Source organism: Anopheles bellator, chromosome 1, assembly GCF_943735745.2.
Source record: "Anopheles bellator chromosome 1, idAnoBellAS_SP24_06.2, whole genome shotgun sequence".
In the NCBI taxonomy this organism is placed as follows: domain Eukaryota; kingdom Metazoa; phylum Arthropoda; class Insecta; order Diptera; family Culicidae; genus Anopheles; species Anopheles bellator.
The window spans coordinates 49,151,963-49,174,671 of NC_071285.1; the positions used below are offsets into that span (position 1 = coordinate 49,151,963).

General features: G+C 50.3%; 1 protein-coding gene across 1 annotated transcript; it reads left to right on the forward strand.

Moving 5' to 3' along the window:
• Window positions 1–5,224: 5,224 nt before the first annotated feature.
• LOC131216622 (uncharacterized) lies at window positions 5,225–22,582 on the forward strand. The gene is made up of 5 exons (XM_058211159.1): window positions 5,225–5,512; window positions 16,895–16,955; window positions 19,112–19,183; window positions 21,823–22,071; window positions 22,243–22,582. The coding sequence occupies exons 1-5, from the start codon at window positions 5,422–5,424 to the stop codon at window positions 22,379–22,381; spliced, it is 612 nt and encodes a 203-aa protein (XP_058067142.1). The 5' UTR covers window positions 5,225–5,421; the 3' UTR covers window positions 22,382–22,582.
• Window positions 22,583–22,709: the final 127 nt, after the last annotated feature.

Genomic DNA, 22,709 nt, shown 5'->3' on the forward strand with positions numbered 1-22,709 from the left:
TATCGTTCGTTGAACCCAACCTAATGGAGGGTGCGTTGCTGGCTAATCGTATCCGATGTGTGTTTTAATTATGTTGTGGATTAAGTGTGGACCTGATAGATTAATGCGCAACGCTCCGGTTTCGAATTCGCAAAGAAACGAATTGTCCATAAGAAACATAATGTTTGATAATGCGAAAACTTGGAAGGGAATGAATCACTGGCATCTGTAATCGCTGCATGGGGTGTGACACTTACAGTGATTAAATTAAAACAAACACCTCCTCCGAAAGACAGAGACTACCACCAGAAGGCCTCGTGACTCGGCGGCAACAGAAGATGGATTAAGTCTCGCGACGTGGTGATTCTTCACTCTAAGCGACACGAGCGGGCTAGTGGTGGAAAAAAGGACTCCAGGCATGCCGTACCCGAAACGGAGCCGGGAAAACGCGAGTGTCCCGATAAGCCCGTTGACATCCTGTTGGTGGACAAAGCCCCTTTTACGAGCGAACCTACCGGGAACCGGATTGCAACCCTTAAGCAGGAACGCTCCTCCCTTCACGAGGGCCGCCGGATTCCTGTGCACAAACATTGACACCGCCGGTGGAGTTTGAGCCGGCTGTGGAGTGGAGCCCCCCACAGAACTGTCGTTTGGCGCCACCGAAACAAGCCAATTCATCTCCGAACGTCCGAAGCACTAGAAATTATGCATAACACTATGCCATGCGGCATAACCATGAGAGACGGGGGTCGGGGCCCGGGTGCGGCCGGTGCGGAATACAACAAGATAAGAAACTTTTGTTTCTCCTGACATCCTGCTGCAGCACGACGTTCCCTTGTCTCCCGGTTACTTCCGCTCCCGGTTACAAACGCCTCGCCGATGGAGGCGCCTGGTCGTGGCAGGGCTCGCTGGAATGGGGCCACACGGCCAGGAAGCTCCGGCAGCATTGTCTTATCGTTTTGGCTTCCTAGCATTGGTGGAAGCGATGCCGTTGGCCGGCCCAACCGAGCCAACCGAGAGTGGGGCGTGAATTCGATTAACTTTAACGAGAAGGTAAGCGATCTGAACCCTGTCCGAAGCTGGTCCGGCATTAAAGCCAAACGCGTTCAGTTTAATTTCGTGGATTTCGTCAGGTTTGTGCGGCACGCGGAATAATATTTGACGTTCAGTGTTTGTAAACCACTTGCAATTACTTACCCACGCTCGTTTTACTGCATCCGACGAACGGGGAGGGATAAAAATTGAGCCGACGACATAAGTAATTGTTTTCCTACCCTTCCTCGGCGGCAGCAGGTTAATAGAGAGATGTTGCCTGAAATGTCTGCCGGCTCTCGACCACAAAAAAGTGGCTGCAAAAATGGTGCGTCCTCATTTTATTATGAAACCACCCCCTAGGGCCCACTGCTGGAAACGTTTGGCGAAATATGCGGTTTGTTTCCCACCGGAAGCCCTTCACCGGGATAGCAAACCCACGAGGAGGTGTGACAGTAGAAAATATGCGGCCTATCAGAAAGTCCTGCATTATTTTTCCAACAGGCCTTGTTTGTCTTTACACAACTCCGAGCTTCCTGAAAGTATTACGATGGTTCAAGAACCATGCCAGGAAATAGCTTGTAGAAATTACCTGTCCGAAAAGCCCGATAGAGACGCGTTAGAAAACGGCGACTGTTGAATTAAGATTTTCACGTCAGCCACAAACCGTGAACGACTTTCCGGTAGGCCCGATGCCAGCGGCCCGGAGTAACCGCACAGCTTTTTAAATTAACTTACCAGCGAATGACAATTTCCGGGGCGGGCACGAGCGCCTCCCGGAGCGGCCACCGCCACCGCAGGCTCCTGAGTGTGCTGCGATAAAGTTGCGATTCCGAATAAAGTGCCACCGGTTTATGTGCCACACGGATCTGGCCCCACTCCCACACGGAGGGAATTTTGCGGTCTTAAACACGAAACTACGGAAAACCCGCACGGAACGGAGTGACGCCGGATTTAATTTTTTTTTCCTTTCGTTCCTCAACATCGACGGTTTTTTGTTTTGATTTTCCGCCTTTGGAATGCGTTGCGAATGTTGCGGGCGACCTCACTTTTCGTTTCGCCGGCTGGCCAGCCCAAGTCAGGTTGGTTTGGGTCCCGATTGCGGCATTCCGATATCCTTTTACGGTATCGGAAAATGCTTTCGATCTTATGCTAATGCGGTGCGCATCATCGCGAGCCGGTGATGGATTTTCTCACCGCCTGGAGATACGAGAAATAGAGATCTCGCCAATTTCACTAATGGCCGGCGGCGTGACTGAAATGTAAGACACGTCATGGCCGTGAAACACGCCTCAGACACGGTTCGGATTCAGAAGATTCAATTTTGTCCCGAGCCCGAGTTGAATAATTTACCACCTGACCACGTTTAGGGACGGTGTTTGATGAATATTTTAAAATTCGTTTTATTGTTACACCCAGCGTGGGCTGTGTGTTGGGGTGTTTTTGGCTGACAACAAGCTCTCGAGTCCCGGGCACAAATCGGGCCCATACAACAAACCAAACTATCAATAATTAAAATGTCACCCACCGTGGGGGCCGGTTGGACCTCTAAACCCGCTAAAATGTAACCGAACCGGCTCCGGTTTGTTTTCCCCGGAAGCTGGCGGATTTCTGGCGCCACCGCTACGAAATGCTCTCACCAAATTGCAAAGTTTGGCCGCCCGAAAACAACCATTAAAAAGAACAATTCAATTTAAGTCAGCTACTGAATCGTACCGAGCACTGAACTTCGTCCGTTCCCGGGAGCAACCCGGAACTAGTTCGACCTCGAGATAAAGTTTCCAACGACAAAGTCAAGTCCTCGCACACACAGAGACCGGCCGGAAGGGCCGGGCCGGTTCCCATTGATCTTTGTCAGTTTGTTTGTCGTGCCAAGTGGCATATAATTTGCTCCGACTCCGACCAACCTCTAGTGTCCCGAGATCGGCCCGTTCGCCGAAGGGCAGCACGGTACCGGTGGTTGGTGCCGGGCTCTGACAAAGGCTTCGAAGAAAAGTGCTGCGAAAAGTGAACGCGCCGAAGGTCCTGTGGAATGTCACCCTTCGAGGCGGGTATTCTGCTGGAGCGGACAGCGGACTTTTTTATGGGACCCAACCAACGGGGCCAAAAGCAGCAGCTCGGTTATGAAATCCTGAACCTCTCGCTCTCGGGGCAAGAAAATCATTCTTCGGTGGCGAGGCAAAAACAAATGGGCCCAAATGGTTCCAAGCCGCCGAGGGCGACTGCTTTTCCCGGAATGTGAATGCGAAATTGTTTCCCCTCCCCTCTGGGGCGATTCCACCCCGGACCCAGATCGCCGGAAAGCCGGAATCGATGGGTGCGCCAAGTCAAGTGCTGCGGTGGAACTGAGCTTGAATCAGTAAAGCGACGAAAACGCCGGTTCCCAACTCCGACCGGGGCAAAGGGTGGCCAGGTGAAAACATGGAAACAAAAAGCGTAACTACATATGCTGAACACAAGCCGAGCCGGGCGCACCGAATCTTATCGAACTCGCCTCTCACGCGGAGCGGCACTGCAAATCGGCAAAGTTAAACGCTGTATAAAATTTTAATACCAATTTATGAGTAAACTTTGCCCGTCCTGTGCCGTTTTGGCGCACCCAGCCCCAACAAATTGCGCTCCGGAAGCAAATGGAGCAATCCACCCTTTGGCAGGTTCTTTATCGCTCTCCAGCCCGGGGATCGTCGGGGAGCGCCGTTCGCAGGCACATGTGTACCGAACGAGTGTTAAGTGCTGCTAAATCCGGTGAACGATTTTCGCTCCCGTTGGCAAATCGGAACAAGCAGAGCGCTAGTTAACGCCCGGGTCCTTTTAATCACGGTTAACGGTGGGCCAATCTCCCGTCAATTAACGCAACGCTCGGGCCCCGAATTGCAGCTCGAGATTGCTCAATTCCGTTCCGTTGTTGTGTGGCTCCCGGAGGCCAGAGAATGAACTGGAGTTTCCGCATAATTACCAACCACGGCGCGACACACGAGCCGAGTCGGTCCGAGATTGTTCAAGTGCCACCTTTTGTGCCGATCGTTAAGGGTTTTGTTTGTTCCATCTTCACCGGTCCTGATTCGGTTGGTCGGTTGGGGGTTCCAATCTTTTTTTTATGCTTCTATGAGGTTTGGCTTTCGAAATTCAAATTCACATACCTTTCTGGCCCCCTTATAAGCGCACCTCAACTGGAGCATTACTGGGGCGGCACATCGCCATTCGATCGATCGGGTTATTATGTTGCGACCCCTCCCAAATCTGGGTGTAGTGTTTTGTACGGAATTTTATATATTTAATATTGTTCCTCGAAGGTCCCTACGATTGTTCTCTGAGCGCAAAGCTAATCAATTCGAAGGCGTCCTTTGTGAGGGGGCACTCCGACCCCGTACAGTGTCCCAATATTTACTGTCTCTGTTTTTGCATTCATTTCAGCCCAGCACTAGGACACGGATCGCAGCAAAAACAAGTCCGCCACGGCTCGTCAGAGTTTCCGGTTGGCAGGACGCTTCCAGCAACAGCAGCAGCGGCCACAAAACTACGCATAAACAACAACAACAAACCCACAGCACCGGGAACATAAACAAAAATAAAACAATTGTGCCCGGTGACCTGATAGGAAAAAACCACCAGAGAAAGTTATCGATTGAAGTTCGCCATTTTGGGGCTTTTTTTTCGGGAAAGTGCCACTGATTTTGCTCCGTTGTGAATTTTCCCCGGTGCCCCATTTCCATTCAAGCGACGAGGAGGTCGGATCCTGGGCGGAACCTGGCTGGCCACGGGCAGGTGGTAATAAAATGTTTCACATTATAACCTGCGTAGCGCCTCGGCAACCGGGCGAGGTTTGACTAATGAAGCATAAATTCGTCGGTCGGCGGCCGCCCGTCCCGTGGTTTCGTTCGGTCCTTTTTGCCTCCTGCGACCCCGTCCTCGCGGGTGGGACGGTCCACCCATTCCCCCGGTTGGCAAATTATCATCGAAATCGACGGGCTGTGGCGTGAAGCAAAATTATTGCTCCACTCGAGTGCCCGCGTTTAGCTGCGCTGCGGTTGTGTTAGTGTCGGCATCCCGTGTTGTGGGAGTGAAAATGTGTGTCACTTGGGGGTGGCAATTGTGAGAAAAAGGGTGCCGATTAGTAGTCATCGCGGGTAAACCTGCGACGTCGCCGTCGTCGTCGTCGTCGCCGTCGAGTGGCAGAGATTAAGCAGCGCGATCAAGCTTCGTTAGTTGCGTCCCCTTTGCGTGTGTATCTGTGTATGTTAGTGCCGGTTGAGTGTGGGCTGAAGTGAAGCAAAACATTGGACGCTTTCGCCTGGCGGCAGCCGCCATCTCTCGAGCGTGAAACTTTTATCCGAAAACAGCGAAAATCTCAGCCCCGGTCGGCGCTCGCCAGGACAGCGGATAGCGGAGGGCAGCGACGGGTCGGGCAGCATGGATGGGCGGAACCGTCGGCGTCAGTTTGGCGGCCCCTGCCACTGTCTCCGGCCCCTGATACGGCTCTGGGGCGTCGTGACGGCGATCGGTAAGTGTGCTTCCGATGAAACGACCCTATCGGCCCCCCGGAGAAGCGCGACGTCTTCTTCGGCTTCCGGGCGTCGCAATGTTTTCACCCCGGCGCAATGGCTTTGTTGTTGACATCCGGCAAGTCGTCCGTGTCCGCGGGCGACGGAGAAAAATGGGAAGTCCCCGATTTCTAATTAGCTACCGCAGATAGTGCCGATACATTTCACCAATCACCACGCCATGTCGCCATGCCACGAACTTACCTTTTTCGCTTCGCCAGCAATCGAGGGTCCGAAGAATTAATATTTGTTTTGGAATTTAAGAGGACTTTTGCTGACCGTTTCATCTTTTCTTCCAATAGCGTCCTGATACGTATCAGTTTCAACGTTGCCACGCTTTTCTGGGCACCTTTTGAATGGTGAATGAAACTCGAAGAATGTAACAAAATATTGAGGGGCAGAAAAAGGAAGGAAATGCGGCATTGGCATCCCATTGGAAAACCTTATTATTTCGTTGATAAGACATAAGCTCCGTCCAATGGGGTTTAGTTGACTTCAAATAAGATGTCCATGAGTTTGAAATTCTTATCAAATTGACCATATTTCATTGATGTAATAACTACAGGCTGTTAAAAATTGCGTGCACTTTTTCATTTGGTTATAAAACGAAAACGGCTGAATATTTATCGATGCTTGAACTTTTATTTGAAAGGTTCATTCATTACATTTATGTATAAAATACTATTTTGGTTGCAGAAAATTGGAAAATGCAAGAGAATTCAATGCATCCACAACGAGTGACTGTTTGGTGCGTATTTTGGCTGATTCGTTCTTCGGCGAAATTGAAGCTGAGAACTTGAACGGCATTTGGTTTCAACAGGACGGTGCCATACAGCGACAGCCTCCATTCATATTTATTTTAGACGAACAAACGAGCAATTCTTGACAACCTAAAAACCCAAATTCAAGTTGCTATTGCCGACATAGGACCAGATACAATCGAAAATGTACTCAAAAAAAGATCGACCAAACCAAACCCAACCAAATGTTCAAACATCGAAAAATATTCAGCCATTTTTATTTTATAGCCAAATGAAAAAGTGTACGCATTTTTGATCAATCTTTATATCGATATTGATTATTTCAAAGCAGTTAGCAAAGAATCTTTTAGAAGCTTATTGGTTGTACATAATGCCCTGCTCCATTGAAACGGCACTAGTTTTACTACAGAGGAACTCCTAGAGGAACCACTCTATTACCATTTCCACGAACTACTAAATGTGAGGTAGCACACATTACATTAACTGTAATATTACTAGTACCCCATATTAATTACGCTCCGTTGCGAATCAAAAGCTCTTGATAGCTGAATGCGTTTCCATGAAGTCGAAGAAGGATGAAAATTCAGAACCCTCCGTTTCGGTTGCCTTTTTTTGATTCGTAACTTTCGCTACCAAAAATCTGTAACCCGTCCCGGAATGGTTCGTCGAAATGAGTTGAATCATAAACTTTTAACGAACTACTGGCCTGGCCGCAGTAACTCGTAACTGGCGCGGTCCAGTCCCGGACCAGACCGGAATGTGTATGCCCATTCGATTAGTCGAGAGACTGGTCCTCTGCGTCGGAACTGTTTGCCAGTGCCACTTGCTACCTAAGCAACTAACTCTGAGCACCGAGTGGTTACAATTGCCGTCCGGCAAAGACCGGCGATGTGTGTTACGGATACGCCCGGTGTAATCCGTCCGGACACCGATCTCCAATTTCGGGGGGGCTTGGGCGTAATAGGAGAGAATTTATGGGATGCTTGACGTTGTCCCGATGTCCCGATGTCCCGGTGGCGTCTGTGGCTTTCTGTCACAGATATGGGAATTTTTTTTTTGTTGCCCCTCCTCCGAGTGATGCGGCAAAAGTTTGGCTATTTTGGTTGCTGCTGGCATTAAATTTCGTATTTTCCCGCTCAGGGGACAGGCGTGTTCATTAGAGGATAAATTATGGTCATCGCGGTGCTCCGATGTGGGTGCGAGGACCAACATCACAACCCATAAAGCCCCACCCTGAGTGGGCTCGCTGCCGTCGGTGTCACCTTTGGCCGACGCTGGCCATCAAAGTTATTTATCGCTTTTGAGCGAAACTTGCCTCGTCTAATCCTCGTCTTGCCACGGTCCTGACGCGTCGGCCGGCCACGAGAAGATGTTCGATCCGGTGAGGTTCCGTCACGGGCACTCGGTCACTGAGGGCTCTTCTGGGGGCTCCACTTGTGGGCTTTGCAGAGCACTGCGGTCAGGTTTATTGGAATTTCAGATCCATTATTCGTATGTGCGTTAGTGGGCCGCTACGTGAACGTTGGTGTGCGAGGGCTTAAAATGTAATCAAAACACGGCCACACGTGCCCGGGGCGTTCCGGTGGTTTGTGGGTCAATCCATCGCTAATGGATTGTGTTTTCTATTTGTATGCTCTTGCTCTTCCCAGAACACCGATTGTCTGCGTTAGCATAAAAATGGAAAGCCTCGTCACAGAAATGCACCACAAACCGGGCCGGTTCGGAACCATGAGTGGAGTGCACACCAACCGTCAGCCGATGTCGATATTGATTGACAGAGAGAGAGAGAGAGAGAGCCCCAGAGCCCGATCGAACCGAAACATCAAAGGCAACCCCCCAAACATGATGTTTCCGGCCGGGGACACTTTCCTATCGCCAAGCCCCCTCACGGCGGTCTCCGCGCCGCTCCGCTCCGCGCCGAGGAATATTAATTCAAAGGAGACCACAAAAGCACAACATGCCAGCCGTGGCGCTGTGCCGGGGACTGCTGCTTTGAAATGCAAGGATCTCCGTCGGTGTTCCCATTATCCGCTTTCCGGCTCGCTGATTTCGAGGTACCCTTCAGGCGGGGGGCACAAATGAGGGGGTCACATGCTCTCGGCACTTCTTCGGGTTGTCGTGTGGCCATGATTTACTTTTTGTTGCCCGCCACTTTGCTTGCAAATAATCTATTCGAAGCCGTAATCCGGAACATGCCGGAACCGGAGCATAAAATGAGCAGGACTGGGCGTAAGCTTCGCTCCGGTAGCGCTCCGGTATTCAGTTCTTGGGCAGAACTTTTGCAAATGCTGTACCAAAACCGAGCCAAAAGTTGGTCAACTGTTACAAGTGCAACTGGATCACGGGCAACGGGCAAAAAGGCGCCTCTAGACCCCCGGCTGGCGAGACACATTTTTCAATTATTTTGGCACCAAACCCCGGCGATGTTTCGGATGCGTACCGGACCACGCTACTTTCGGTCTCGTTTCGTGTCCGCACTCCGCGACCTGCAGCTGAGACTATAAATTGTAAAATAATTTACGATGCCACGGTTCAGCGTGCATCGGTTAGCACCGGGACCATAATTCTGTGCAGCAGAGGATTGGATTTGGATTTTTGTTTGTCCACTCCCCTCCGACTCCAAACGCCACCGGATTATGCCGGAGCAATCTGCGCGGAATTAATACTGATTTTGATGGTACGCGGGCGAACAGTAATTCCAAGGGAATGATGGCTGTAAATCACGTTCCACTTCCACTCTGCCACCGTCGGCTCCAGCAGTTATTAATGGCAGTGAGGCCAATAAATGCACACCGTTTCGTAATGCGCCAAAGGCTGCATTGTTTGCTTCCACGAGCGTTTCCTTCGATGCAGTTATGCGTCGTCGTTACGTTACGTCGAGCAGGTCTCCTTCGCCCTCGACATTGACCTCCTGGGCGCCTCGGCCTGGCTCACCTGCCTCATTGCCGTTGCATCTCGGTGACCCCCACTGCCAGTTGACTAATTCATGCCTCGCTCACCCGACTGATGCGCAATTAACAAGCAAACAACAACGAAAGTCAATCATTCCACACTCTGGCCCGGTGATGGATTGGCCCAGGTTTAGGTGCAAATTTGCGTGATTGTCGTTTCGTTTGAACTCATCGCGTTGCGCCAGCGTCAAAACGTGACCCGAGCCCATAAACGATGCAACGATGGCGTTCGGTGGTTCTTGGGGACGCGCGACAACGCGGTGACGATATTTGTGAAGGAAAATATTGCTTTCCCAGCGTCCACGGCCTCTCCGAGTGGTCGGCACTGCAAAATGTGCCATTCGCCACGGGCTGTCACGGGTCGTCTTGAAGGACAAGAGGGTGCTATCGTTCCGAGCGCCCCGAGTCCTGGGTGTCCTCGTCCTGGTCACGTGCTTTCTCGAGCGACCGTTTGTCGTCGCGGCCGGGCCGGACAGATTGGACAGTGGAAATGTAATAGAAGTCACGCCCAGACGGGTGTGATTTGATAGCGATCTATGGCCACGGTTGACCATTGCCGCTGCCGGAACGGTGGCTGTGAATTATTTTCAAGAACGAATCGAATGATACTGGCGAAACGATTGCGCTGGTGCTCATTATTTTCACAATTCACCAGAAATTGGGCTGGACATCAGCGCACACAGGACCGTACGTTGTAACAAGCGGTCACAGTGCGGCCACACGTACCTTGGGGCTTTTCTGTGTCGGGAAAATACGCTTTCGGAGTAGAATGGATGGGTAATAAGGCCCAAGCATCGTTGCTTTAAAATCTATCATTTGAGGGAGAGTTTTGAAACGAACCGATGTGCTGCTTAAGGACATCAATATGCTGGCTATTCTATTCCGTTGTTATTTTCTCACAAAAAGGGAAGCAAAAAGAATGTGACCGCTAGGACTTTTTCATGTCTGCTTGGAATGTTTGATCCAAAAAGTAAACCACTGCCACCAGCCCACCGTAACTCCAATCACGGAGCGTGTGACGGAAAGTACGTCCAATATCCTTGCCACCAGCCACTCCGTTACGACTCGCCCCAACCCGGACTCGAGCCGGGACTCGGGAGGGACATAAATTTGGAACCCTGAACGACAGGACGCCTTCGAAACAAATGAAATTAGTCTGTAAGGAGCGAAACTTTCGCCACACTTTCCCCACCAATGCTCTTCCAGTCGTCCATCGTGTGGCCATCGGACGCTCCAGGATTACAAATTGCACCCCACAGAGCCCTTTCGGGAGGGGGACCACGGGACCGTGGTACTTTGTGGCACGTCCCGGCCCACCGAGGTGGTAAAGTTAATCAATCACTCGCACGGTGCGAACGGTGGCCCCGTTAATAAACCGCATCATCTAATTTTGTCACTGTCTGCGCACCGCACTCGGGAGAGGAAAACTTGTCCAGCGCCCCATACGCTAGGATGGCACAGTTTCTGAGTTTAATGAATACCTGATAGTTGAGCCCGGCTCGATAGGGGCCCAAGAAAGCCATCTCTCCAAAGTCGATCAAAGCTGTGTTAATTTATTTACACTCCGCCGAGCCCAAATTGGGTCGCTGTGGCCGGTGTCGCCAATTCGGTCGCCTGTCGATTGGAAAAGTTATTGGAAAAGTTCATCACCAAGCTGCACACCAAACTTTGGGGCAAGGATCGGCCGCATTTGTTGCACGCACCGGACAGCCAACGAAGCGGAACGATTATGGGCACACGTAAGCCAAGCTTTTAGCTGTTCAAAAGGGACTTTTCCAACCCGTAACCGGAAGTGGTGCCACTACTAGACGATCCGCCGGTACTCGACACGGGCCTCGCGTTATGCAAAATTCACATGTCGTTAGAATGTAATCAGTTTCCACCGGGCGACCCGGACCCGGACCGGCAGGCAGACGGCTATTGGATCCCGTCCGTTTCATCTCTCCAGCAGGTGGTGGTGCTACAAAACAGCCTCACTCGACCGAGCTTGGGGTCTTTTGTGGGAAAAGAAGTCACACAAAAAAAGTAACCCTTCTGCGGGTGGCCTTAAGGATGTCTTCAACTTAATCCCGTGCAACCTGGGCGCTCTCTCTCTCCCTCTCCTGGGGGGTCTCTCTTTGGAGCCGTCCCCGGTGGGGAAAATTATGTATGCACTTCAAAATTAAAAATGTATGCCCGCGACGGGCGAACCAGCGGAAGCGAAACGGACCTAGGTTCTAGGAGCCGCCGCGCGACAGGAAATCCGTTTCCCTTCTGCACTCTTGTCGAGGCGTCGTTTAAGAACGCAGGAAAATGCACCACAAACCCGCCACAAAAGTGGGCCGCCCTTCGGATGATGAATTTTATGAATAAATAAACCGCTCCGGACGATGATAAATTGAGCGGTGCGAGTGGAATATTCAGTTTTTCGCGTCCGAACAATCCGGTCCGTGGGTTCCATAAGCGGCTGCTCTTAATGCGACACGCGTTTCACCCTAAAGTTGTCCCCCCCACGACCACCACGAACGGACCACGGTGAAACGGCAGAGGGAAGATCGCTCCCTCGCGGGCTCCAAGATCCTGTGCCGAGTGTTAGCGCCCTGAAACAGTCTACACAGATACTGTAGCGCGTCTTCTGAAGATGCGCGGAAGCCCCCCTTCGCTTTGACGTTATCCTTTTCATTAATCTCACACGCGCACACGACGACTGTTTGCGCAAAGGCCTAGGCGAAACGGTAAACGAACCCGGGTTGAAACTCCCGGCGAAATCACATTTCCTTACGTTAATCCGCCATCCTGCATGGTTCTAGGGTTAGTTTTTTTCTTCTACGGCCGCCCCCTTCGTGCATTAATTCCTTTTAATAACCCCTGCCGTTTGCCGAGCCGTGTGTGTCCGGAAGGAGCCGTGCCAGCAGTAGCGTGGCCTGAGCTGCTTGTGTTTGAAGATCCTTTTTTGCTTTCGGCGTACAAGGTACAGCCTTTGTGTTCGGATTCACACAGCGATGTTTTGTTGATGTTCCCTCAAGTTCGCACGGAGAGTGAACCGGGGATTGTGCTGCTGCCGACAGGTCCCGTGCTAATTAGTTCCGCTGGCACACGAACGGACGGAGCGGTTGATTTCCTTGTCCTTTTGAAAACATTCCCATTAATTATGGCGCGCTCAACGTGCCTGAAATCCCGAACCGGTTAACCGGGATGGGTCGCCAGGATTGCTTGCGCTGAAACGGACACTAACGAAAGCAGCACTCGGCTATCCGTGGCCATGGACTTGGTCCTGCTGCAAGAATGATGAGCCTTTCAGTTCACTCAACCAATCGTGGATTATCAAACTTCGCTGGAAGAAAACGATTTCGTGCCACTGGCCGCATCCTTAATCCGTCGCACAGCAAGCGCAGGACGGTAGTTGCGTTTAATCGGGCGGAAAAAGTGTGTCACGGGTGGCCAGTTCATAACGCTGCCCACCCAGACCGCAACCCGCTAATGCTATTGATTTATCGAACAAATTGTGCACAAGATTGCCACCGTTGCGGTGCCCGTGGTTTCGGTTAACATCCCGCGAGGACGAGACGCTTGGACCGCTTTCGAGCCGGGGGTTGCGTCGGGACCGTTATTTATGTGCTAACAAGTGTCAGCTGCAGTGTCTGCTCTGCTCTCGGGGGTTAACCTTACGGACGGCCCCCGGGCAAAGAAACAATCGCTCCGAGCCGTGGCTCGGCTGGGAACGAAAGGACGGGCGAAGAAAATCGTTCCGATCGGTGAACGGTGCCGACAGATAGTGCATTTTCGCTTCATTTCGTCGTCCTTCTCGACGTTCTGACCGGGTCTCCTGTACCAACCGGGGGACGATACTGGGCGCGCCCGCAAAGGTTTGGGACGGATTTAACTGGGACCATAAATAAATCACGGCCCCACGGTGCTGGCCGCGTCCTATGCATTCGGATCGCCAGCCGCGGCCACCTGTACCTCACCTCCTGTTCGGTTCGGATCATCGTTACCCAATTCTTTTGTTGTTTCCGCTTCATGCTTTTTGGGCGCTGAAATTTAGTCAACAATCCGATGATTTATGCTCCGTCCGGGAGTGCGTGGCCCGACCTACACAGGGCGGGAATAAAACCGCGCACGAAGCCGCGTGTTTCCGCTTCGCCTTAGCGCGGTCCAAACATTGCCACAGGGATCCCGCATCATCGGCGGATCGTGGCCGCCCGGGACCCAATGCCTGCGTCACTGACTGACTGGCTGCTGCTGATGCAATGGCGGTGGCGTGTGCTTAAGTGATTTCGGTTTAAGTGAAACGTTGACACGTGACAGTGCCGCTCACGGATCGTGTGCCACTTTCGTGCAGCGAACGCAATCTGTTGAGAGCCTTTGCTTTTGTTTGGGTGACCGCGAAAGGCTTCGGCGCGAGTGAATGTTTCGCGAAACAGGGCTTAATACCCACCAGGGGTAAAAAAAAACCCTGTGTTTCATTTATTTCAGAACCGTTTGTTGAGTTAAAACCACCGCATCTGTTTTTGGAATTGCCTCAATTTATGGAACATTCCCGGGAATAGCGCTTAGGTCGTATCTGGAAATTGTGTTGCAACCAGCACCGGTTCACTCAATGACTTATTCCAAATGCACCGTAAAATGTCAAATATCCTTTCTGGAATACATAATTCGTACGGTTGACTCTGCTAACATTTGCCATAAAGCAGAGAGGGCCATAAGAAGCTTCCATCTCGGCGGGATTAAATGTGGAGCTTGTTCGAAAAATTAAACTCTTTCAAAGGAACTTCAATTTTTGGAGTGGCTTTTTTGTGGCTTTCCTTAGTATTTTCGATCTCTTGGTGGCCTAAATAAAGTAATAGTACAATGTCTTAGATACAAATCTCTTTAATTTACTGCCAACTCGTTGTGCGCATTCACACCGTCTCGATTGCAACGTGGCCTGGAAGTGTTCTGGACCAGAAGTGGACAACTCAATTTAAGTTTGATTTACATTTTCCTTTCCCGCCGGACTGTGGGAAGTTTTCCGATTCATTCACCCAATAGATTTAAATTCGATTGAAATTAAATGTTCCGACAGCTCCAACCGACGGAATGGACATTCCTTTCCTGGGCCGGGCTTTTGGATACTTTTAACCTTCCCACGGTTGGCGTTCCTTCGAGTGATTACATATTCAAACCCTGTCGGCGGAGGGGTTGCCGCTGCTTCCGGTGTGCCGATTCCGGTTTCCGGGTTGAAAGTATTTTCATTTGTTCCGCACCCGAGCTCACTTACCCCCGTCGGGATCAAGCACACACTCGTATAAGCTGTCCCGCTCCGCCCCGGGGGAAGCTCCTGGACCCGTGCCAACTCGGTGTCAGAACAATGGTAACATTAGACAAGACTCTCGGTCGGCTAAAGTTTTCCACGGACCTCTCGGTCCTTTCGGTGCCGTGTCAAAAGTGTGTTCAGCACACTGTCTGCCGCCGGCTTGAAACGATCGCCGTGCCGGCCGGACACATTTTGCTCGTCTTTCCGGGTCGATGATGGCCCCACCAGCTGGCAGCATCGTTCGCAATCGGCTTCCCCAAAAGGCGGGAAATTGTTTCGAAAATCCGTTGACAGCGCACCGCGGGTCATTGTTGTGCCAGCCCGCGGCACAACCGGAAGCGGTAATTTCTGTTGCTGGCCAGCCGAAGAAAATCTGCACCGAATTGCAGCGCGCGTCAAAACTTAATTACGTTGCAGTGACGGCGGATGACAGATGTGCCCCGGGTTCGCGCAGGGCAAGGGTCCTGGGTCCTTTGGCGGCTCGCGAAAAGAATGGGACAGAAGGGGAAGATGTGACGATGGGAGCGAAATTAAATTTATATCACAAAAGGCAGTAGCTTGGGTCGTATTTTTCTGCCATCGCGCGGTGCGAGTGAGGCCATTTTCCCTTATCGTGAGCTTTTCATTGGGAAAAACTCATTCATTAACGTTCGCCTTGGGCGAGCGTAATGGGCCTTCGCCATGTGACGGGGTGGGTTCCATTTTGCGTGACGCAGGTTTTAATGGGCACTTTAATCTCGCTCGGATCCCTCTGGAACTTACACTTCGTACACGACGAACTGGGTGCCACACGCACTGGAGAAGGACCCTTTCCCATCCGCCAGCCGCCAGCGATGGCGATGGCCAATAATCTTAGCATAGAATCGGTGTTTGGCCGGCCATTCGACGCGCGTGCTCAAATTAGTGGGCAACAGAAGAAAAAAAAACTAGAGCCGGCCACTTTCAAACTACCGAAAATCGAGAGAAGCAAAAAAAATGCCGTAAATCTTTGCCAAAGCTTTTAAGCTTCCGGCCCGGTCCGACGCGCTCCGCCCTCGAGCATCCATTAGACACTCCCGACGTGTTTACTGGCCACAGACCGCAATCCATCGATGGAAACAGCTGATGTACCAGCAACGGAACGAAGCCAACCGTTCAACCGATGTAGCGAAAGGCCCACCAAGAACACCTCCGCACGGCGGAAATTAAATTCTCTCCCTGACCCACCCACCCACCATCAACGGCACATTCCTCGGATCGGGTGGGAGGGCCAATTTGTGGCAGTGAAAAGTTCAAATTACGTTTACGTGCGATTCGGTTTAGAGAAGCCGGCGCCCTCGGCTATCCGGCGGCACCGTGTCGTTCGATGTGTTGTGCGATGTGAATGTTGATTCTGGCGTTGATTCCACGCCGAAGGGTATCCGACACGATCCTTGCCCTATCCTTTAGAGTGAGAGTGTGGGTGCATGGGTTTTAATTTGTTTGCCATGAACCGCATTTTTTACATTCGAGTGAAGCTTTTTTTTCATTAGTCGAGAGCTTGATACGCAAACTTTGGCCCACCATTGGGGAAATTGAAATTGATGTATTGGTAAACTGGGCACCCAGGCAGGGAAATGGGAATAGGTTAAGTGGAAATTGTGCAGGAGCAAAATGAGGGTAAACTGGACGGAGGCGTAACGGGGAAATATTGAACAGAATTTTATTTTATGCATCGAATAGAATCACATAGAACGAAAGTCAACGGGGTAGGAAAAGCATAAAACAAAATATCTGGAATTAGAAGGATAAGGATTATAAGGATCAGAAGCTATTTACGAATTGATATCACTATAATTGGATTGGGATGGATGGATTATTAATGACAATCTTAATGCCTAATTGTTAACGCCACTATGAACAGTTGTAATCATTACAGCAGCAAAGGGCTCCAATAACATATGCATCATCAGGTTGGCAAAACTATGCCTGATCACTTAGAGGAAAACTCCGACTCATTCTGAACAAGTTCCTAAAATAAATATTAGTCTTCCCGCTCAGGGCACGATACAATGGAAGTCTGCGAAATAAGTGAAACTAATAAAGCTACACCTCACCTAACTAGGTTTGCGTTACAACACAGTTCGTGATCGGATCACCTGTGTAGTTGGTACTTACCAATAAATAAAAATTGGTTCTGCTTTAGACAAAATGAGATAGACGTTCGGAAACATAATATGGGTCTTTGGAAGTATTTCAGCAATCTTTAAATATCTGGATGAGATATCCCCTCGGTCTCACCAACATACGGTATCCGCCAAAGCCGTTGACTGTACTATGACTCGAATTTGTATTTCTTAAATATCATTCCTTCTTTCTTTCCATTTTTTTTTCCAGTGGTCAGCGGCGTCGGAATAGACATAATGGTCCACGGTTACACTGCAGGTGTTTATATTATGTAAGTTCCTTCCACCCATCCAGAGAGTGCAACCCTCGCATCCTGCGCGAATACTGCAAAAGTTCATGTTGTCTGCCGATCCAGACACTAGCTTCGCATCGTACCCGGGCCGGTCGTTGGCTGAACGGGGCAGCTTCCAGAAGTGGCATTTAATGTAGTCCAATACAGTACACAATCCAGTCCGGACGGGACTTTCTCCTGCTCCTGCGGGACGGTGCGAGTTGTAATTGCTTCGTGCAAGTGGCCGAGAACAGTGCCCGCCGAACAGTGTGGCCGAACCTGGTGTCCAGGATAGTAATTGTTTTCTCGTGCGATCCACATTCCTGGGGTGTGCAGTTGAAAGTTTCCAAAGTGCGATTCACAACTTCTGCCGTGCGGCACCGCAGCTTCCGATGACGATGATCGTTAGCAGATAATTTTGGGGGCCAATTTTACCAGTGACCAGCTCGGACACGCATTGCAGAGACCGGAACAGGTGTTCCGGGTTGCAGTGAATGCCACCGCTCCGACAGTAATAACTACTGTTGGAATGTTGGCTGTTGTGCTTAGTCTTCTGTAACATTCAATAACAGACTCACTGTATACAGTTCTGGTTCTGGTCCACTCTTTGTGAGAAGCTTATCGGTGTTTTAATACAATGCAATTCATTCTAGAAGATGCGCCTTAGCCAACACCAGAGGTGACTCTGCAGTGACCTGAACTCACAAAACATTGGGCAATTACGATTTGTGGGGGCATGTAAAATATTCCGTTGCCGTCACGTAAAACAGCCGGCCAAGAAAAATGTGTCGCATAGACCCTAAATTATTCTAAACACCGTTGTCTGCATTGTGCAGGCTGTAAGTTCCACATGCTGCTGCTTCAACATTAGCGCACTGTGCACACCCGATGTTTGCTGCATCTTTGACGCATCATTAATTAACTGTCCAACCCCAGTGGCCTACGGCATTCGCCCCACCCGGGCCATCGGGTCACGCACACGCAACGCAATGTCATCACGTTACCCCAAGGTCGTTCACCTCTGCTGCCCGGACTTGATCAGCATAAACACGAACCCGTGGCAGATTGCGGTGACCCGTGTGTACTCATCGTAATGAATTGGCAGCAGGGTACAGTTCCGGTTTTGTCCTAATTACCGTATTTTTCCGTGTATAACGCGCACTTTTTTCCCAATTTTTTTAGCTCTAAAATCTGGGTGCGCGTTATACAAGGGTAGTAAACATTTTGTCTCCTCCAAGCATACAAATGTGCCCTTCTAGGTACATATTCTATAGTATTATTGAATAAATTATAAAATGAAACACTTGTTAGGAATATAATTATCCATACAATATCGTTTTTAAGTCATGGCAGGGAGTTAAAACAGAAGTTGTTGTGAAATCATTTAAAAAATGTGGCATCAGCATGGATCTGAAGATGTCGCAATTTATGAGGACTCTTCAGAGAGTGACAATGAGGAGTACATTGAACAGCAAATGGAGAATATCAATTTGTCAGACAGCAGTGAATCTGAGTTTGAAGATTATTCCGAAATATAAAATACTAGTATTTCTTTTGCAATGTATACGCATTTTATCTTTAGTCTACTTTTGAATATTTATAGAGTATTTAGAGTAATACATTATTATCATTTGATATTTGTTGGATATCACATATCTGAAAAATGTAAAGTAAAAAATTTGTTTTCCAATTTTGTTCTCGTAAAATATGGGTGCGCGTTATACACGGGTGCGCGTTATACACGGAAAAATACGGTATTTTTCCGCCTTCGTGTCCTGGTCCTTGGGGGTTTTTACGACACGAAATTCTGTCAGCAAACGTTACCGAATCCGCTTAAGAGCGCTGCAGCCATAATCGCTATTTCGTTCCCCGTTTTTGTTGCGGCCACAAAACGGGCGGGACTGTAAAACCGGTGCATCGAAACAAGAACTTGGATCTTTTCATTACATTCCCATTAGCCGTCCCTCGCCGAGGGGGTGTGAGCGTTTTCGCGAGACTTTCCACGTGCGGCTTTCTCGGGAAACTTTTCCACTCGCTTTGTTCCGGCGCGCTTTATTTATACACAGACCCGCTTCCGGTTCCCCGTTCCGATGTCCTGCGCGGGCAAGTTTTTCTGCTGTTCATCATCCACCCCTGTTTTGTCTGTGTCGTTTCAGAGTTGCCTCCGTAGTTATATTCGTACTGGAAATCAAATGGCTCTTCACGCTGTTCATAGTGCTGTGTACAAAGTAAGTTTTAAAAATAGCTACTTCCGCTCTTCCCCATCGTCGTCGTCGCCGTTCCGGCACCGGAACCAACTGGGCTGATTGTGAGAGGAAACAAAAACAGGGACACACGGGCACGGCACCGAGAACATTCCTACGTCTGCGTCCGGAGTTTCGAGTTTCTCTACGGCACAAAAAGGATACCGGGCCAGAAAGGAGTTTTCACTTCTCTTTCCCCGAGTGCCTATATATCTTCCGTTCCGTTCGTGGGAACCATTCGAATGGGGTCAAGCGAACGTTGTTTATGTTGGCCGTGCCCACGAACCGGAACCGGCTCGGGGCCGGTAAAAACCGAGCTGATAATCATCTTCATCGTAAGGTTTATCCGATTATCGTGTGGCCGGGCTCGAGATAGGCAATCCTGTCTGCGCACGAAAGGTGTGCGCGTTTCGTGTCCCCAAACGAGGACTAATATGGTTCAAGGATGAGTCAACTACAGGGTGTGCAATTTCGACCCGATTCTCCAATAAATCCACCGCTGGCAGCTATCGGCTTTTTACACTCCAAACGTGCTCTTCCTTCGTTTCGGAAGGGGTCGCAAAACCATCGTTATTACTCGCGGAGGGGTGACGATGGGTGGATAGACCATGCATCAACCCGCTCGCCCGTGGCCCACCGTATGTCGCGGACGGTGTGTTCTTCCGGTAGATTTAACATAACATTAAATCTGCTCACTCATTCATCGCACTCATTTACATCGAGCCGGCTGGCGGGGCTCGCCGGAACGGCATGTATCCGGCGCCCGGTTTTCGTAAATCATTCACCACCCAAACCACCCGGACCACCATGATCATCATCTAGTCCGTCGGGTCCCCGCCACTAAACGCGGAACAGTGCGGCAACCGTACACGGAGGTCGTTTCCGAGCGAGCCGTACTCGAGCTTTATTGTTCCGCTCCCAAAAACCCGTGGCAAGGGACGCCTTTTGCGAGCAGCATAAAACTGCATAAACAATGTGCACTTAGGTGTATTATGCTGCCCAGTGTCGCGTGTCCTCTTGGCGTGGCGGGGCATGGCATGAGGGCACATAATCTATCACGCCGCCGTAGCCACAGCACTGTGGCAAATTTCGGCGACGCAGGACATTCACGGAGCGTGCACGGCGGATTCGACGGGCACCGCGCCGAGGACCCGTGACTTGGGGGTCTTGTGATAAACGCCACAGGAGGGCGAAGGAGCGACCGTTACGGGGCCGTAAATCGGAGCCCGTTCGGTGTGACACTCTCGGGACCGAAGAAGCTTATGGTTAGCCATCCGCAGCTCTTTGACCCATTTTCTCTGGCCCAAGTTTGATTAAATCTAGTACAAATTATGTTTGGGAGGCTCACAGAAAAGTTAAACAACAAAATGGGTCACAATTTATTTTATTTACTAAAACATGTAGCTAAAGGATCATACGTGGCGCGTAAGTACATTGAATACCTTCGGAAGTGGCAAGGGATTCCCTCTACATAATTTCGAGCACAATCACAATTTCGGCCCGAATGGCTCTCGGGTGGTGGCTTTCGTCCTTATCGGGCATCGGGCAAACCCCTGCGGGTGGGCAAATAACTTCACCACCGAGCGGCACGGGGAAATCATCACCCGGCGCACGCCACGGAATGTCGATCAAATTTTCGCTTGGCCGGTTCCGGAGAAAGGCCGGACCGCCAAAACGGACAAACAAAAGACAAAACAAACTTATGCTCGCTCGGATAGTTTGGGCTTGTGAACGGATCTACCCAGAACGGAGATGGCGGGGATGTTCTTTTGTGGAGAGCCCCGACCCGCCATAGATCGACAACAATGGACCCGCCGAGGCGAGTGCGGCTCGTGGGAAGGATGGGTTATGACAGCTTCTGGTCGAAATGCTTCCAAGAAATTTTACTTGTGATGTCTGCGAGTGGGCGGCCGGCAGGATTCTCGAGCCGGGCCGAGGCTACCTCCCGGGAGGGTGATGCTGCCGAGGGGGAATAATGTTTCAATTAGTTTGTTCAAACAATTGAACTTTCTGTCTCCAGTAATATGTGTATGTGGGAACCTGTGTTTGCGCCTCGACCAATTAGTGGCGCCTAGAGACCGTGCAGTTTGAAACACCCACTTCATGTTGACTGAAGTTCAAATACTCTGGGCTATTTGATCCGCTTGTTCTTGCAAACAGCGAACAATCTTCGTACCAAACGGAGAAGCCGGTCGCAATGATGTGCCTAATTGTCCTGTCGATAAATATTGATACCCGTCACGTTCGCCGGCAAATCGTTAACAGTAATGACCGTCTGGTGGTGAGCGGTGGTCCCATAATTACATTCCGCGTGCTAACGGAAGGATCATGTACGTGGCCAAATAACACGCGAAGCAGACAGCGACGCGGCGGCCGGTTACACTAATCTTTGTATTTGCGCCCGTTGCGGCTGTTTGCATAATCAAACTGGCGAGTGATTCGGACCGGCTCCTAATTGTTAAGGCCAATTTTGCAATCACATTAAACGATCGTTAATTACGTGCTTGGGATCCGGTGCCGGAAGTAATGGAAAACACAGTTTCAAGTGTGGGAAGATTATGTGTTTAGCGTAATTTAATTAGCGGCGATTTTGAATATGCTTTCAATTCTTTCCCTCCTTCCAGTAACGACTACTCCTCCCGGTGCTATCGGTGCTGGAGCATATGCCGGTTCTGCGGAGGTTGGCACCTAACCTTTCCCTACGTGGCCTTAGGCGTGGCGCTCATCCTGTGGCCCCACCGGCTCTGGTTGAGCCACGTGGCGGGCGGATTGCTGATCGGACTGGCGCTGCTGCGGCTGTTAACGGTTTGCAAATTTCGACCGCACGGCAAAGACGACGAGCTTCTCAATCATTTCGACGAGCACGTGGATAGGTAGGTCTCGCGTCTGAACGGCCCCGAGGCGGGAAATTAAATTATAAACTTCGAAGTTAACTTCGTAGCAAGCACGCTAATCTGGAGCGTAGTCCTTAGAAGCTATCGGAATACTGCCTCGTATACTAATTCGAACATGTTGGCCATTTTTCGGTTACCTCTCCAAAACAGGTACGACAATCTGTCCGATGTGCTGGTCGATGATTCGATGCCCGAACTGGGGCAAAGTTTGGAGGACGAGGACCCAGACGAGGACGATGACGACAATGTGGACGATGATGATGTTGCCATCCACGGGGTGGACATTTGACCCGATCTGCCCGGAAGGAAACAATCCGTGATAGCCGTGAGACGATGCATGAACCAGAACTACGAAAAGTTGGACAACGATTGTGACTGTGATGTCATCAAATAGGTCAGCGTTCTGGGGCGAGTTTGTAAATAAAGAAAGTCCCCCTTTTGTGCGATTGTAGCGTCGAATCCGTTGTACGCTTTGCGTGCGAGACGCTGTTGGAGCGTTCAAATAAATATTTTACCAACCATTCCAGTTTATTACGTTACGAATGATCGAATACCGCATTTCTGTAAAGTTGTTCCTTGTACTCGTGACAATATCACATGGTTGTTGTTATTTCGAA

What these genes read in the sequence shown, in the direction of transcription:
- LOC131216622 (XM_058211159.1), top strand. Translation starts at nt 5,422, where the DNA reads ATGGATGGGCGGAACCGTCGGCGTCAGTTTGGCGGCCCCTGCCACTGT. An exon ending in ACTGCAGGTGTTTATATTAT is followed by an intron (nt 16,956 to 19,111) that starts GTAAGTTCCTTC and finishes GTGTCGTTTCAG; the next exon opens with AGTTGCCTCCGTAGTTATAT. An exon ending in TTCGACGAGCACGTGGATAG is followed by an intron (nt 22,072 to 22,242) that starts GTAGGTCTCGCG and finishes TCTCCAAAACAG; the next exon opens with GTACGACAATCTGTCCGATG.